This window comes from Schistocerca americana, chromosome 1 (assembly GCF_021461395.2).
Source record: "Schistocerca americana isolate TAMUIC-IGC-003095 chromosome 1, iqSchAmer2.1, whole genome shotgun sequence".
NCBI lineage: Eukaryota > Metazoa > Arthropoda > Insecta > Orthoptera > Acrididae > Schistocerca > Schistocerca americana.
The window spans coordinates 1,248,000,813-1,248,017,972 of NC_060119.1; the positions used below are offsets into that span (position 1 = coordinate 1,248,000,813).

The 17,160-nt window shown below is 41.4% G+C and overlaps 1 protein-coding gene across 1 annotated transcript in view; it reads left to right on the forward strand.

Moving 5' to 3' along the window:
• The window catches only part of LOC124598566 (Down syndrome cell adhesion molecule-like protein Dscam2), a 366,134-nt gene that overhangs the window by 168,589 nt on the left and 180,385 nt on the right, over positions 1 to 17,160 (forward strand). Inside the window, exons 7-10 of the mRNA XM_047136009.1 lie at positions 238 to 391; positions 6,183 to 6,334; positions 10,693 to 10,971; positions 16,724 to 16,869. Coding sequence (XP_046991965.1) covers positions 238 to 391; positions 6,183 to 6,334; positions 10,693 to 10,971; positions 16,724 to 16,869 — 731 coding nt within the window. The remainder of the gene's footprint in view (positions 1 to 237; positions 392 to 6,182; positions 6,335 to 10,692; positions 10,972 to 16,723; positions 16,870 to 17,160) is intronic.

Genomic DNA, 17,160 nt, shown 5'->3' on the forward strand with positions numbered 1-17,160 from the left:
CAAACATGACACAATGTACAGATCCATTCCAGTCACATACGCTCAAAAGATAGCTTAAGACTCGACCACACACAATGAATGTAGAGGCTGTTGTGTGCGGAGGAACAGAGCCCCTTTTAGGTGGCTGTTCCTATACCTATGGGTCTCCCAGCTATAGCATCACATGACCCTTTCTCTCTGTAGATCAGTTGATTTTCAGTACTTTACCGAGACTGCAGCGCGTGCCTCTGCCGGCAGACACGGTGCCGGAGCTGCAGTCGACGTTCATCGAGCAGGCGCTGAGCCCGGGACCCCCCGTGTCGCTGCGCTGCTCGTCCGCCGGCAGCCCGCCCCCGCAGTTCACCTGGAGGCTGGACGGGCAGGCGCTCACCGCCGCCAGGCTGGGCCACAGGTGAGAGCGAGCGAGCAGGCGCCGCTGGCAGGCGGAGAGGGTGCTCCACCGAGCACGCGGGTGGCGCCTGCGGTAACGAAATTTGTCGTCATTGTGTTGGTATGTTTTCCACAATGCACAGGATGTACACACACAGTTTACTATGACGGTTTTGCGTGAAGCTTTCCGTTGTTGTTGTTGTTGTTGTTGTTGTGGTCTTCAGTCCTGATGCTGGTTTGATGCAGCTCTTAATGCTACTCTATCCTGCGCAAGCTTCTTCATCTCCCAGTACCTTCTGCAGCCTACATCCTTCTGAATCTGCTTAGTGTATTCATCTCTTGGTCTCCCTATACGATTTTTACCCTCCACGCTGCCCTCCAATACTAAATTGGTGATCCCTTGATGCCTCAGAACATGTCCTACCAACCGGTCCCTTCTTCTTGTCAACTTGTGCCACAAACTCCTCTTCTCCCCAATTCTATTCAGTACGTCCTCATTACTTACGTGATCTACCCATCTAATCTTCAGCATTTGGGAAGCTTCTATTCTCTTCTTGTCCAAAATATTTATCGTCCATGTTTCACTTCCATACATGGCTACACTCAATACAAATACTTTAAGAAACGACTTCCTGACATTTAAATCTATACTCGGTTTTAACAATCTTTTCTTCTTCAGAAACGCTTTCCTTGCCATTGCCAGTCCACATTTTATATCCTCTCTACTTCGACCATCATTAATTATTTTGCTCCCCAAATAGAAAAACTCCTTTACTACTTTAAGTGTCTCATTTCCCAATCTAATTCCCTCAACATCACCCGACTTAATTCGACTACATTCCGTTATCCTCGTTTTGCTTTTGTTGATGTTCATCTTATAGCCTCCTTTCAAGACTGCCCATTCCGTTCAGCTGCTGTTCCAGGTCCTTTGCTGTCTATGACAGAATTACAATGTCATCGGAAAACTTCGAAGTTTTTATTTCTTCTCCATGGATTTTAATACCTGCTCCGAACTTTTCTTTTGTTTCCTTTACTGCTTGCTCAGTATACACATTGAATAACATCGGGGATAGGCTACAACCCCGTCTCACTCCCTTCCCAACCACTGCTTCCCGTTCATACCCCTCGACTCTTATAACTGCCATCTGCTCTCTGTACAAATTGTAAATAGCCTTTCGCTCCCTGCATTTTACCACTGCCACCTTCCGTTGTATTACCAATAAGGTAGACTGTGCTCACATCATCTATTCGTAATAGCTTAAGCTTCTGCGGGATTAGTCAGTTCACATAAGTTTCCTGGATACCGCACCGCATCATATTCTAAAGTAACTATCGGTGTAGAAAACTGACGTTTCGCTCAGTGTCACAAAGGCCTTTCCTAGGCCTGTGCCAGATCAGAAGAAGGCCAAAGAAGGCCACTGTAACCGTGTTTTAAACGTCGGTTTTACCCAAGATGTGGTAGCAAATAATAAAAATTTTACTTTACTCATGAGATACTTGTCGTATATAGGGTTGCAACAGATACAAGGCGTGTTTCTTTAAGTAAGTAGCGTTTTGAAATTTTAAAAAAAAGTGCTAAGATATCTCAATAACTTTATTTTTACATGAAAGCCTGTACCTTAATTTACGCACTGACGTCATTACAGTCTGATTCTTCCTTGTTTACGTTGTGTACTGAGTGTTTAAGATGCCTCCAATAATCCCCGCCGACTGTGAAGTACGGGCTGTTATAAGATTCCGGCCGTCTTGCCTTTTAATTTCGGCACATTTGTTGAGTAATTTCTGATAAAATTTCAGCGCCGGCATTTATAAACGCTACTATGCTGTTGCTTTCAGACATTTTCGAATTCCTTCAAAAAAGTGTACCATTTCATTTAAAAAATCCGTCCACGCTTCGGTATCCCAGTTGATACCAGAGCTAAAAGTACTAATAAATCACATGCTTTGGGTATTATCACTCATCCAAAAACCGTCGTTTCGGTATCTTAACTTGTTCAGCCAATCCACAGTGGGCCAATAGCCATAAAGAGGTTACAGGTCTGAATAACTTTATATTTATCGTTAGTTTCCAGTTTGGTTTATTGAACAAAGCTGAATTCTTCCATAGTAATTCTCCTCTCCTTACTCTGTCAGATTCTGAAACAAAGGAAAGGAGAACATAAAAAATAAGCTATTGACATTTATAATCCCTTCATGACTTACACATTCCGCTTGTTTTCTGAGGGTACGCCCCGATACCCCATATCGGCACCTCTGACGAAACAAAATCAGAACTGCAGGTTTTGAGATGCATGATTGAACTATATTTTTTACCAGTACAAATGTAGTATTCACACTCGTAAAATGCTCAGAAAAGAGTTAAAATAATGTCTTATGAAGTCCACATTTCAGAAACAACCCCCAGAAGGTCACAGTCCAAGCAAATGAAGCCCTGTGAGTGTGTGTGTGTGTGTGTGCGTGTGGGTGTGTGTGTGTTTCGGTCAGGCTCAGAAGTGATTTGTTGTATGTGGGTGTTAGTCGATCAATCCATAACACCTTCAACAGCCTCCTGCAGAAAATCGTTTCAGAGACATCTAATCTGTCATTCTACATGTTATGCAGAGTTATGCTCCAAACACAGATTTTCCTTAACATTTCTCTGGTGCGACCAACCTAAGAGTGGACTTTATTAACAACGACGAGCGAGGCTTCACTCCTCTCTAGATTATTTGCTCATAATACACCGTATGGTGGTGCAGAACGATCGTAGAAGCAAGATACAAAGTCATACTACTTCTTAACGTTTCTCTCTGTAGTAGATCACAGTAAACAGTTGGGAATATTAACGTACCATTGGAACTTTGGCCAGCATACATGTGAACCAGCGGCGGCTGGTGGTTACCGTACTGAGGAAGGAACTATGGTGCCAAAGCTCTCTAAAACGTTTACAGGCTGTACCGGCCTTCCTTTCCGTAATCAACTAATAAATAATACGAAAAGCGACTTGCGAGGTAAGATCTGCAGGCAGCCGCACGTTATGACAACAAAGCGTATTAAAGATGATGCTTTTGGAGAGCTCTATAAGGCGGTATACGTTAACTTCGCTGGATGCGTAATGTTTTCTTTATGTTCTAATTTCCGAATTGATTTAATGTTTTCCGTGTATGGCGCGCCGACCATAGGTGATACGGTTCAATCCGCAGCGTTACGAGTTTGCACGGCGCAATATTCACGTTCCGAGACGATACGTGTCCTTTGTACGTAGTAGCTGACGGAAGCAAACCGAACAGTCCCCGTGTTGTTCCTTTTCGAATTTATATTCGCATGTTACGAAAATATGCAGTTTAAGTGATGGGCAGCATTAGGGTTCTCTCCAAAACGCGTCATTTTTAGTATGGTTTGTTGTGCTAAAGTGTATGGAAATGTGACGTCGATGGTTAAACATTTTTCCGTAATGGTACACCGCTCCATTGATATTATGTATTTACCCTTGTATTGTGTTTGTTCTTGATTTATGTTTAGATCGGGTCTGGGAGCACCAAGTTCCTTCCCTTTCACCTTAAGCTCACAATCCAAATTTTTGCCTAATAAACTGCACACTCTACTTGTATTCTGTCGTTTTCGGACTCGCGGTATGCTAGAGTTGTTCACAGCAAAATGAAACACACAAGAACCCAGACACAACATATTCATACAAAGAAACGTGCTAATAAAGCAAACGCTGTCAGCAAGCAAGGAAACTCTGAACAACAAGAGGTTGCGCTAATTTCCTGTAATCGTTTTGAAATCCTCGCTAGATTTTGCCACGTATAGTACGATATTGTAGAGCTGTCTAGCAAGAAATGTGTAAACAGAGATTGTCTTTCCTACAGCGGATAGAATTTCCACTGACAGAAACAAAAAGCTATTGTATTCATTACTATCAAAATATTAACGACGCCTCAAAGCCTAATAGAGACGTACAGAGCCAGGGCTCCGATAACGAAGGTTCAGCCACTCTGTTGATACCCTGCCGTTCTAAGCCCCGAAATTTGATAATCGTATGGAGGTTGGTAGGACAGCCCCGTGTTAAACGAACTGATCCTTGGGAGGCCCATAAGTGCTGTACTCCGTAGAAGCCACGCTTTCGAACCTCTGCTAAATGGAGGTAACCAGGGTTTCAAGGTGCATCCTTACGACTAGCCACTATCTGTGCCAAAAACATCATTCGATATCAACAGTTCGAGAAAAATTATAAGTATTTAAATCCATGTGCGAAATATTAGAAATACTTCTGGTATTTTAATTCTATAATCCTTAACTGATAAGTGTATTTTAATACATATTTTCGGGCGGCTTTGTCTCAAGAGCCTTTAAGTACGACCTACGCCTTATGTGAACCAAAGAGCTCGATCAGGTAGTACGGATTCTGAGAAATCAACTGAATGATAATTAACATCGCCACTATTGCAAATCACCGTGAAATTGTGTATTTCATAGCTGTGACAATGGACGCACATTCATAAACTTGTCTGATTATGAGACAGTAAACAAACGAATGGAAGAACTGTAGCTCAAGCTGTTTCAGTTTAGTTATTTAATTCTGATGAATTTAAATTTTCACTTGGATCCTACGACACACTCAGATGGTGAGACCGAAAGCTACTCTCGAAAGATGAAAAGCTGCTCTCGAAAGATGAAAACGCCAGCCCATGTCAGTGTCCAGCTTACAACCTTAACCCCCAGCCAACTCAATTTTTCGTATCCGTTACTTTAGTAATGTACTGAGCTCATTTATAGAACAGAATAGGTACTCAACAGCAACAAACAAATGCAGTGGTATTTTCACATCGTAAACAACATCTCATTGGTAACAGAGTAATGCTGAGTCAGTTTTTCAGGTTATCAGATGGGAAGATGCGGTGCACAAAATGGACCTGACATCAACTGATAGTATGTGTAGTGTTATGAAACAAAGTGTGTATAGTGTGTGCGGTGACTGGCAGTGAGAAATGAATGAAAAACGTAGCATTAGCCTTCGATTATTATTAACTATCTTATTTCTAGAGCGTTATTGTACACTGGGGGTAAAACAAATGAGGTAGCACTGTTTCAGAGTGCCCTTGCATTCCGGAGGGTGGAGCTTCCAGTCTTCATCTAGCCATCCTGATTTAGGTTCTCCGTGGTTTCCCTAAATTATTTTAGGCAAATGCCGAGATCGTTCCTACTATAAGACCACGGTCGATTACGTGCCCCATCCTTATCATTCTAGATCTGTAAGTCTTAAATATCTGTGCAGGTGGATTACTTTAATTTTATTGTTCGTAAAATGTAATACCAAGACATGTCAAACAACCTTACAAAAGAGAGTGACGGATAAATACGAGTAAAACTTCTACTACTACCACTGTTATTACTATTACCACATTAAGATATTTGTCCGCAGCTCGTGGTCTAGTGGCTGGAGTTGCTGTCTCTGGATCACGGGGTCCCGGGTTCGATTCGCGGCCGGTTGGGGATTTTCTCTGCATGGGGCCTGTGTTTTTGCGTTCACCTCATCATTCATCATCATCATCATCATCATCGTCATTCGTGACAATGGCTAGACTTAACTGTGTAAGATTTGGGAGTTTGTACAGGCGCTGATTACCATGCAGTTGAGCCTCCCAGAAACCAAACATCATCATCATTAAGATATTTGTTCCATTATTAAATATTTGTGACGTAGACGACATTTGCGCTAGGTCAGTCCATTAGAAAGCTCATTTTATGATCTGTGGAGAAATTATGTTATTGACTGGCTGTAAGCGATGTTAAACACCGAACGCCAATGTTTCACAGATATCTGTTTACAGGTACACAATTGGTCAGTACGTGGACCAAGCTGGCGACGTCATCAGTCACGTGAACATCTCCTCCGTTCGTGTGCAAGATGGCGGCCTGTATAGCTGCAGTGCTGCCAATGCAATGGGCTCCGTCCATTACGAAGCCAGGCTCAACATCTACGGTAAGTGGCGGGCAATCTCTCATACACCTCGCAAGTGTCTGGCCGCACTGGTCCCTAATTAAATTCCATAGCTTCTGTACGATGACAACGGTAGTTTCGTTGAGACTTCATAGGCTGGCAGTGGATTGAAAAGACACCCAGCGAAGAAGAAACATGTTATGTGAAGCCATTTTCGAGAAAGAATAAATGGAAAACACAGCTTTCCTGGACCATAATTAACCTAAATAATGCGATCCCGTACATCTTTATGGGAAAATAGAAAATGTGGCAAATTCTGATTTCTAACATCTTAGTATTTATGATACTTACTGCTATCACGTCGGAATATTTTTAATTCACTATATCAAGTGACGTGTCTAAGAAATTCAGTGTGACAGTTGCACCTTAGTGAAAACTGAAAGAAATCTAAACTGCACACGCATTACTATTAATGAATGCTCCAACACTTTTAGTGAAGCGCGTAGCCATATGCAGCTTAGAGATGAACCAAACATGGTAACAAGTTAATGATTATAGCTATTGACACCTAGTGTAGATCTATTTGTGGGTAAGATATGGAGAATTAACATACCTTTTGAGCAGCTAAGGCTGTAGGGTAGTGCTATATATTGTTATCATCGTGTGTAAGCAGTAAGAGCAGCACAAAATGTCATACGTGCAAGTTCGTTACTTGAACTGACTTATCTACTAATAGAAGCGGCTGTGGTGTTTACAAAAATTTTCTAAAAGTGGGTTACTCTAGAGTTTCCATCTCAGCTATATAACTCGGAGGGATATTTCAACATTCTAACAGTAATTTATATCACCTTAACATTCTTTAAAATATTAATCATTTCCAGAAATAAGTAATCGATTGTTACCAGAGTTCAGATGGAAAATTAAGTTCACTGCTTTCTCTCAAATAGTGCAATTACGTAATTAATTTTTATTCGTTCACAGTTGTACAGAATTGTTGGGTAGGCTTAAGACTTCCTCATGCGTAGTGCGTGAGGAGTTAGAGTTGTGTGACGTCATATCGTGGAATTCCAAGTTGCGGTGCATTTATGAAAATGAAAAAGAGACTGAGTCACATCCGATTTTCTCACTGTACTGTGAAATACGAACCAACGCTGTGTAAGAACGCTTTCTACATCACAAGGCAAACAGAAGAAATGTCATAATCAAATGGACGATTATTCCGAAGCTTGAGCCGTGTATAATCTTTTTGTGGTGTTTCAAGGCACCGGTGCACCAAAAATCTATCAAAAACGCGCCATTTTAAACGATTTCTTGCAGTACAGTGTTGGAAAACGGAACACCAGTGTTTCAAGGCACTGTTGTGTTTGTAAGTGCCAAGATATGGTTGACATATAAACCTCTCCAGATGTTTTACTGTTCCTGTAGCTATGTGTATTTGCTCCGATTACGCATAAGCGGAAATGTAGTTATATGAATAAGCACGATATGAAGAACAAACAAATTAGAAACACAAATTTGAGCCCGTTAATGAGGCATGCAAAAACAGCGTCCATGGTAGATCACTGTTTAGACATTTTGTTCGGTTAGTAATCGGGTATTTAATTAATTTCTCACAAATGTTTGAAAATTGCTTTGTTTATCCAGTTGTCTACCAAGAACTGAAATACTTTTAATATTTATATTTCAACGTACTAAGCTCGCTGGAAACCACTGGTGTCTTCACAGAGTTCTCCAAGTTGCCTTTTCCAGTCTAATACAATTGATAACTAAAATAGTGCATGTGTTTGACGAATTTCCACTTTTGGAAATAAAATCTACGTATACGGCGAGTCAGTCGAAGCTGATACTGTCATCGTCGTGTAGTTTAGTGTCTCTACAGTTGAGGGCCGTTAAGTTTAATTCAGCGGTCTCCAAACTACGGCCCGCGGGCCGAAACCGGCCCGCGAGAGCCGGCAAACCTGCCCGCGGTATCTGGCGGACATCCCCGGTGTCCGGCCCGCCAAATATTTGAGGTGGTACCTATACTGCCAACAATTGAGTTTCGAGGCCTATCGCGACCAATACACCGCGACATTGGCTCTGCTACTCGCTACAAGACTACATAACTAAACTTATTGTTGCACCGCTTGAAATAACAATGCGTCGACATACTCTACCTCTGTTACGTCTTACAGTAATAGTGTTGATAAGAATGATTTTGAGATTTCGTTAACTTTGCAGGGCGCTTTCGTGAAGAATGTGCAGTGACATACTTTTTTGTCCGTGAAATTCGTCAGAATAAAATGATGATGATGATGAAGTCCCATACTCCTTGACAGAGTAGAGGGGAACGATGCGGGAGATCCACACCGCCATACTAGCCAAGGTCCTAGTGGAGGTGGTTTGCCATTTCCTTCCTCCGACCATAATGGGGATGAATGATGATGATGAAGACGACAACAACAACACCCAGTCATCTAAAGGCAGGTGAAAATCCTTGACCCGGGAATCGAATCCGGGACGCTGTGCTCGGGAAGCGAGAACGCTACCGCGAGACTATGAGCCGCCGACATTCTGCTGAAGATGAAATAATTTAAACCTCACTGCTGCGACATGGACCTGACTATCGAAATGTTCGTCAAGCAGTTTAATGAGGTCACTGTACTTGACTAACTTGGGACTAGAGCCTGCACAGAGTTTCATATTCAGCTAATAAATGACGGATCCCTTCCCCATCGCCAGTTTCTTGTACCTGATGAAAATACGGTTGTCAGTACAATGACACTCATTCTACACTACTCTCCGAGAGGAGAATGAGTGGAAACTAGAACGTATAAAATATTAGTTCACTTTATTAAAAGATAGGTATGAAGTTTTACTTGACTTTGTATAATCTATTTCCACAGAATGATCTGAGTATTTACAACTGTCTCTGAATAAGTATCATTGGATATATCAAATTTACAGGACTCTTCACTTGGAGTTCAAAGACAAAATGTTCACGGTTAAAGTTCAGCATAAGACACAGAATACATTGGTGTCCTATCTCAGATACTGCTTCATCTTAATGGTCATGATGTGTAGGTGAGTTTTGCTGTGCTCGGCTGTATATCGACATCTCAGTGCAGTGCCGCTGTGCAGCTGAGAGAGAGGGCATGTCTTCATGAACGCCTCCCATTCGTCACAGTGGCATGGACACCATTACCTCCTGCGCTATTGATGTGAGGTGACACCTTCGTAACAGCCGCGCGATCTTTGGATAGTAATATTTTAACAAACTTCGTGCATTACTAATAAGATATAATAAAACGAAATGAAGCTCTCAATTGAATGAGTAACAAAACTATTATATGTGTATGCAGCCCAATGAAGGAGAATAGCCACAGTGAAAGTCCCATCTCAGAATTGTCGCTTTTCTATGGAACAAAAAAAGTTACTCTCCCAGTTCCAGTCATACATGCACACATCCACATCTTAATAAACTTCAAATGGCTTTTGCCCTTGCAGACCAGGGAATGGTGTAAATTATCCGGGCTGTGATCGATATGGCATGACAGTAACTAATTAGTGATTTCTGATTGGTGAGATAATGATTTTAATGAGATAATGATTTTAGTGTGATAGATTGAAATGATAATGACTTGGGAATGATTGATCTCAGTCTCTTAGAAGCCATAAAGTTTGCCTGTGTTTCCAGGTTTAATCCTATCATAGGTCCGAAGATCTGAGGCATACAATAGGAAAGATAAAAACTGGTTGTCGGCATCTTTCATCACTAGTGTAGTGGTGGGACGCCAGGTTTGTGGGCAACTCAACAACCTGAATGAAGTTCAGGCTGTGTAATGCTCTCTGCAAGCTTCGGTCAGGTACGTCCACCAATCAAAATTATGTAATTAAATAAAAATCGTAGTTCCTTTCAGTGCTAGCTATTCCCACAACCTTAGATTTTTGCGATTTCATCTTTCCTTTAGCCTTACATTACGGTGATCGTGGAGTGCTAGGGTGCTTTAATCCCACTAGGTAGATCTTGGCCCTTATGACTTCGTGGAGGAGTTAATGTGGCCCACGGACTAAAAAGTTTGGAGACCCCTGGTTTAATTCATGGAGAAAGTCTGACAATGAGTCTTCCTACTGTTCGATTACTGTCGAAAGTTAGAGATTGCTATTCACAGTCTGTGGATATTTTCGTTAGACTGCAATGTTAGCATGGAATCCCCGAGTGTGTGCCTGTTTGTGGAGACAACTACTAGAAGAAAATTTGTTTGTCTTTTGTGAACGATATAAAAGAGAATACAGCATGGTGATGTGAGTGTTCTATATTGATACTGTGACCTGACGTTGTGAGAAGAAAATGTTTATGTAATAACCGGTACCCTATTTCCGCATGAAAGTCGTGAAACATCTTTCCTCTTCGCCTGTAGGACCACCGTACGTGCGCCCGCTGCCGGGCCCGGTGCGCGCCGTGGAGTCTGGGCAGGTGACGCTGCGCTGCCCGTACGCCGGATACCCAATCAGCGGCGTCTCCTGGGAGCGCCGGGGAGTCCCCCTGACAAGTGACTTGCGGCGCGAGCTGCGCGACGGTGGCGCCGCCCTCCACATCCTGCGCGTCGACCCGGCCGCCGACGCGGGCGTCTACGTCTGCACAGTGAGGGGCTCCCAGGGGGACGTCGCCAGGGGAGAGGTGGCGCTGGCTGTCGACAGTGAGTATACCAGGCCACGCTCCGTCACAAAATTCTCTGGTTGCAGTACTAGGCCGAACTGAAGGCGAAGACATCATTAAAGTTGCAGATTCTGTAGACGTAACATGTCCAACCTGTTCCTACAAGTCGCTTTCGTCTGACGCCTGTAGTTGCCTGCTATGCTTACCAGCACTGCAGACACGTACCTCAAAACGAACCAAAGCGTATGTACGTAACATTATAGTTTGGAACTTAGTGCCTTCCCCTTGTGTAGTGCTATTTCGATTCTGCTTATTCTTCAATCGGCTTACGATTCAGCGTGTGATGATTGGTATTTGGGTCCTCGACTACTCCTAGGTACAGTTACTGGTGTAGCTTAACGCTCAGAGCGCTAGCGTGTGAGGGAGGGGAGCCATACAAGGACCACTCCACTCGGCGGACCGTTGGCTGGTACATCTGAGCGTCGTTTTTGTTTTCCGCAATCGTTTAGCAAAAGCGTAGTTGGACCTCAAACTCCAACTCGAAAATACGGTACAGAAACAATTAAAATATAATAACAATCAGAACGAAGTTTGCATGACTCACTCACACAAGGCACAAACACATTCCTCCCTTAAGTTCAACTGTTGATTCTGGCGACAGGTAGGGGATCTGGCCACAAAATCAAAATAAATTTGCCAAACCACGAAACAAATGTGCTCTAAACGACGGAATAAGCTGTAGGAAAGAGAGAGACGTACTCTTGAGTAGTTTCCTTTGCCAGTGACTGTGCATTGTATAACGCAGAAGTGGGAAACAGCCTTGTCGATATCTGAATGCTAGGCCAGTTTCAGGACTGGAGGAAGGAAACGGTAAATCACTTCTGGAAGCACTTAATGAAGGTTATCTGTTTGGTTTGGTGACCGTTTCGCACTGCCTAAGGGAATGGATGTACAACGAATGGAAAAACTGAAAGAAAGAGTGAAGGCAGAATTTTATCTTGTTCAGGGTGTATACCACCCGGGACAACCGGGAGATCCGGGAAAAACCCGGGATATTTTTAGAATTCCGGGAATTTTTCATTGTATGAGTTTTCAGTTAATTTTTTGTAATTTTGACTGGAAAGAACCGATACTCTGACAAAGGATGTTACTACATCCCGCTACAGCAGAATAATACTTAGCAATAAAACATAAACGAGAGAAAAAGACGAAAATAACTTAAATTGCAAAGGAAATGCGCCATATAAAACAACGACACAGTGCTCATGCAAGCTTCTGCCAGTTGAAAATGTGTCAAAGGCTTTAGGAAGACTATGCAATTTTATAACAACAAATTGCCTCCAATGAGCTTCAAGTCGCAACTGTTTACATTCGATTTGTTATAGCAGTACGCGCGGGCTCATGCGCATGCGCAGTTGAGTCACGTTTGAGTAGTAGATTCTCCCGCTTCTGGCTACAGGAATGTGGCTGGTGGCTGCGCAAGTAGTCGCAGCAAGCAGCTAGATGATACTGGGAAAAGTTGGCGACAAATTCATATTCTTGAGGAAAAAAAAACTTGTTTCGCAAAGCACCTAGCATCCAGCGCACGTTTGTCTATCGATTATTCATATGATTTTGAAACGCTTCCCAGTTGGTTTTTGAACATTTTTGAACACATTTTAAGTCGACTTCTGAATGCATGCGTAGTGTACGTGATGTCTCTGTCAGGAGAATCCTCGTCGCATCTAGAAATTAACTTTCCGCAGACAAAAGGGGGCGGGTCAATACGAGCTGAGGGAGTAAACGGATGAATACCAATTGCTCTCTGATTATGTGGTTGATTGGGTTTGCGAATGATCAGCGTTGTTATAATTACTAGCGAAATCCATAGATTCAGACTACCAGAATAGAAATAAACGACTAACAGGAATAACAGGTGAGAAAGATTACGTATTATCTTCTCGGTGTATCCAAGAAAATGAAATTTTGACAGAAAATTTTTGGTCAGATCGCTACACTAGTAAGGACCAGTTGTACAGTCCCCGGCTAGCAGACGCGTAAGTTCTATTCTGGAAGTAACTCGGAAAACGTGTTGTTCGAACACGTAATAACGCCTAACCGGAATATAATCGCGTGATAACTAAACCTGTGATTCTTACAGGGTTAGTGAAGTTAATCTGCGAACAAATTTTGACAATGGCAGGAATAGCTACAGAATTGGTGATGACAAGATTGTCGGAAAGAGGAAGGAGAAGAAACGGGGACATCACACAAATTATGGAAGAATAAGGCGATTCCAAATTTATATAAAAATTTCGTAATACTACTTTTCGATCTCATGCTTGAGAAGCTGGTGCGTATGAATGAAATGTGAAACTATTTCCTAAAATAAAGCTTTTTGCTTGTAGTAGGCCTAATAGGCATTTGACATTGGTACTTCGTAGATTATATTCTGTCGTGTTGTAAAAATGGCCATTTGTGCCAAAACTGTCTCGTTTATTTGGTGTGTTACAAAGTTGCTGCCATATTAGAAAGGCCTATTTTGTTTTATCTAGCAGACAGTGACAAAATAGACGTAATCCGATCGAGAAACCACACCAGTGTTAGGTATTATTTGTATTAACAGATTTTCAGTATTAGATAACGACATTCCAATTTCTCATGTAGCAAAACGTTTGACGAACTTTGATCAGGTAATAGATTCTTTCACAGAAAGGAAAGCACGCCATGTAAATCTGTAGCAAGGTTAGAGAGAAAAAATGCTAGGAGCTAAGGTTTGAAGAAATGTGTAATTTCTTGCTTATCTCTTGTCAGTATTGGTTTTATATATCCTATATTTAATTTTATGTCACACAAAACAGCAAGTTAATAGCTAATAGGCAATAAAGAGTTCAGATTTTCTGAAGAGTTCTTGTTCTCTCGATTACAAATAATCCCAACCGCTATTAACTGCGAGATTTTTTTTAAGAGGGACAGGCTGTCAAACCGGCCGACTGGGAGCAGGAGAGGCACCACAGGACATTTCAATTTCCACTCTCCTGAATGTAGTTTGGATGTACGGTAGAAAAATGCTTTATGAAGAGGCGTGGCACTGCACTTTGTCATGCTTAAGACCAAATAATATGTCTTACATTTCCTCGAATACATATGTTTTGTGTTAGACTTTTCAGAAAGATGTGCGCTACTAGATGAACATATTTTGAAAATTCGATATTTTTGGTATTGCCTCGGTTCGCAAATATCGTAGATCCGGTGCTGATGCGCAGAGCAGTCTGAGTTATAGTGGGTAGTCTCCACATGACCCGTGTTTACATTTAGTGATTCTACTGTTTTCCCTTCGTTTACTCTCACGTCAAATGAAAACAAAACGGATATCTGTGGCCGGGAACTATAAAGTGAATTAGAACACATTCACATAATTACGGAAGGATAAAATATGTCATTAGTCTCAGATTTGATTTTATTTCCACCTTTCTGACAGTCAAGCATTAATCGCCTTGCGGAACAATGAAGTTATTTTTGTCTGTTTGCTAAAGGAATTTGACTTTTGTTAACCTTTTCCGCAGAGGCAGTCAATGTATTTGAAGGGAAATGTTTAATTCCACAGTACTGGCTAGTTTCAACTGTTCGCTGCATTTGAAGTGCACGTTTTCATTTTCTAGCACCTATGGCATTATGTCATAATAAAGACCCATACATGATATAATACAGTACTGGTGCTCTCAGAAAATTTACATGCCGAAAACCATACTGAGAAGCTTAATATCAGGTCGAGGTCTACTTCATTGGGAATCCGGACGTACGAATGACCACTTTAAGTATGCACTTTCAATGTGCACATTTTAATATTGTTTACAAAATTCCGATGCTCTTGCAGTATCCTCTGATGTCTTGTTTCTTTTATGACATAATGTATGATCTTTCAATGTTTTACACGTACGTACATACGGGCCTCCTACGTCATGATAGCTACCCAAGCGCGGTGTCGCCTGTTATCTGCGCTTTCTTGCAACTGCTGAAACGAATCTATTTCTAACAGGTCGCGGGAAAATATTGCGAATAGTGGTTTGAAAAGCGTTACTTTCAAAGTAAGTATCCTTTTACATATGTTGAACTATGTGCAAGAATGTACCATGAATTTATTAAATCATAAAGCGTTTGACTCTCATTTAAAAATCAACTCTTTGATGACGCGCCATTTAAAAGAATTTCGAACCCTGAAGATCAGACATTTATGTCATTACTAAAAATTTTACAGGCACATTTGTGTGATATATCTTAAAGTGTAACACGCGCAAAAAATATCAACAGTATATGCGAAAGCATTGCTTCTCTTGCAGCTTGAGAACAATATTATATGTGAAAACTTTGCTTTTCTTGCAGCAAGACAATGTATATTAATTTAAACTATTAACTTTCCCTGTTTGTATGTTCGTGCTACTTAACAGTGATGTTGCTGTTGGCTGACTACATCACGTGTCCTATGCTCTGAATATCCGCTGTCACCGGCTGGCGAGATCACGTGACATGAGCTACGAACGGCCTACAAAAGCGCATCGAAATCTCGATTTCAATTATTCGGAAAGTAACATGTAGTGTTTGGTGGAATTCCAGTGTCTACTTTCGTAATACGAAAATACGCAGCGTACATGTTGTTCCACATCAAAGATTTTTCCAAGACGTGTCTTTTTCTCTGAGTTTCGTTTTCTAAAGTGCTGGGAAATTGTACGCCCGTGTATAAAACCATAACCATTGAAAGGATTGATAAGGGAAAATATACTGTCACCCGGGAGAAAGTGTATTTTTAACCGGGAAATCCGGGAAAAATCCGGGAATTTTTTTTCCTTGTCCACGTATGCACCCTGATTGTTAGATGATGTCAGTCTAACTACCAACGTCAACTCCTGCGTGCAGTACACAAATCTGAATCAGCAACTAAGTGTGCATTCAGACCTATGGCCACTGCTATAGGCGGCGCAGCATCCTCAAATTCGATCCTTCACTCAAAGCAATAATATATAAAATTAAACTAGACTACACTCTTCTCAGATGTGGTTAATTCACGTTGATATATCTTTTTCTTGTCTACTGCCTTTTCATTTGCAATAAAGAGAAAATATTTTAAATATTCGAAAAATCTAAAAACGTCATTTACAAAATTACTATATCTTTTGAGATCATCATCGCATTGTTACGCTGTAGTCTTCGATAACCACAACTATCTGGTGATGAATCTACTTGTACTAAAAAGCTAGTTAATCGGCTAGCATATCTATTTAGAAACCACTGTTGCTGGGTTTTGTTCTTTCAGGGTTTGTCCGGAATTAGTAATCCTTTAATAATTGTTGCAATAAATTTCGTAGTATTCATCAGTCTTAAAAATCGAATTTGCTGTTTGCAGGTGTTCACAGATAACGGTGAAAATTTATTTTTAATTTCATCTCTTAAAAGGAGAGTTTTTGAGATACACAATTAAAAAAATTCATGATCCTTGATTAACAAAGCATGCAGTGTCATTAAGACCATATTATCAAGTAACAAGCAAATTGTGGGTGAATAACCGTCGTACCATATAGATGGAGTAGTCCATCAATGTTTTAACTGTCGTGAAGCTAGAATTAAATTTGATGAAATGCTGTTGGGTATAAAAAAGTCAAGAAATGACAGAAAGAGAACGATGTTTTTCTTATTTGTTACTTTCTTAATCCCCTAGAACGCCCTTCATAACGACTTGTTGCGCACATAATATATTACAGGAAGGGCGAAGTTTGTGTTGTGATGATAAGTTTGCAGTATGTCTCATTGTTTGGCAGGTCCGCCGGTCGTGGTGCCCTTCTTCATCCCAACAAACCTGCGGGAAGGAGCCAGGGCGCAGGTCAGCTGCGGCGTGTCCTCTGGAGACTTGCCTATTCGTTTCGCCTGGCTCAAAGATGGCGCGCCAGTCCCCAAATCTCTGCAGGTACTTTGCTTAGAGTTCATCCAGCTCCTTCTCGGGAATCTCCCTTGAAGCGCATTGTGTCATCAAAGTTTAAGTCCTTTCCAGTGGTTCTACACGCAGTGTTCATCTCTGCAAGCAGCTGGAAAATGGTTCACTGGTGCTGATAACATCACAATCGTACACTGCACTGTAGCAAGACTTTTGAGCATGAAATGTATCTGAAAACTGAACACTACATATTTGATAATTAATTTCGTGCAGGGAAAGAAGTCCCCAGATCACACTTTATTTATCAACATCAACTGCAAATTT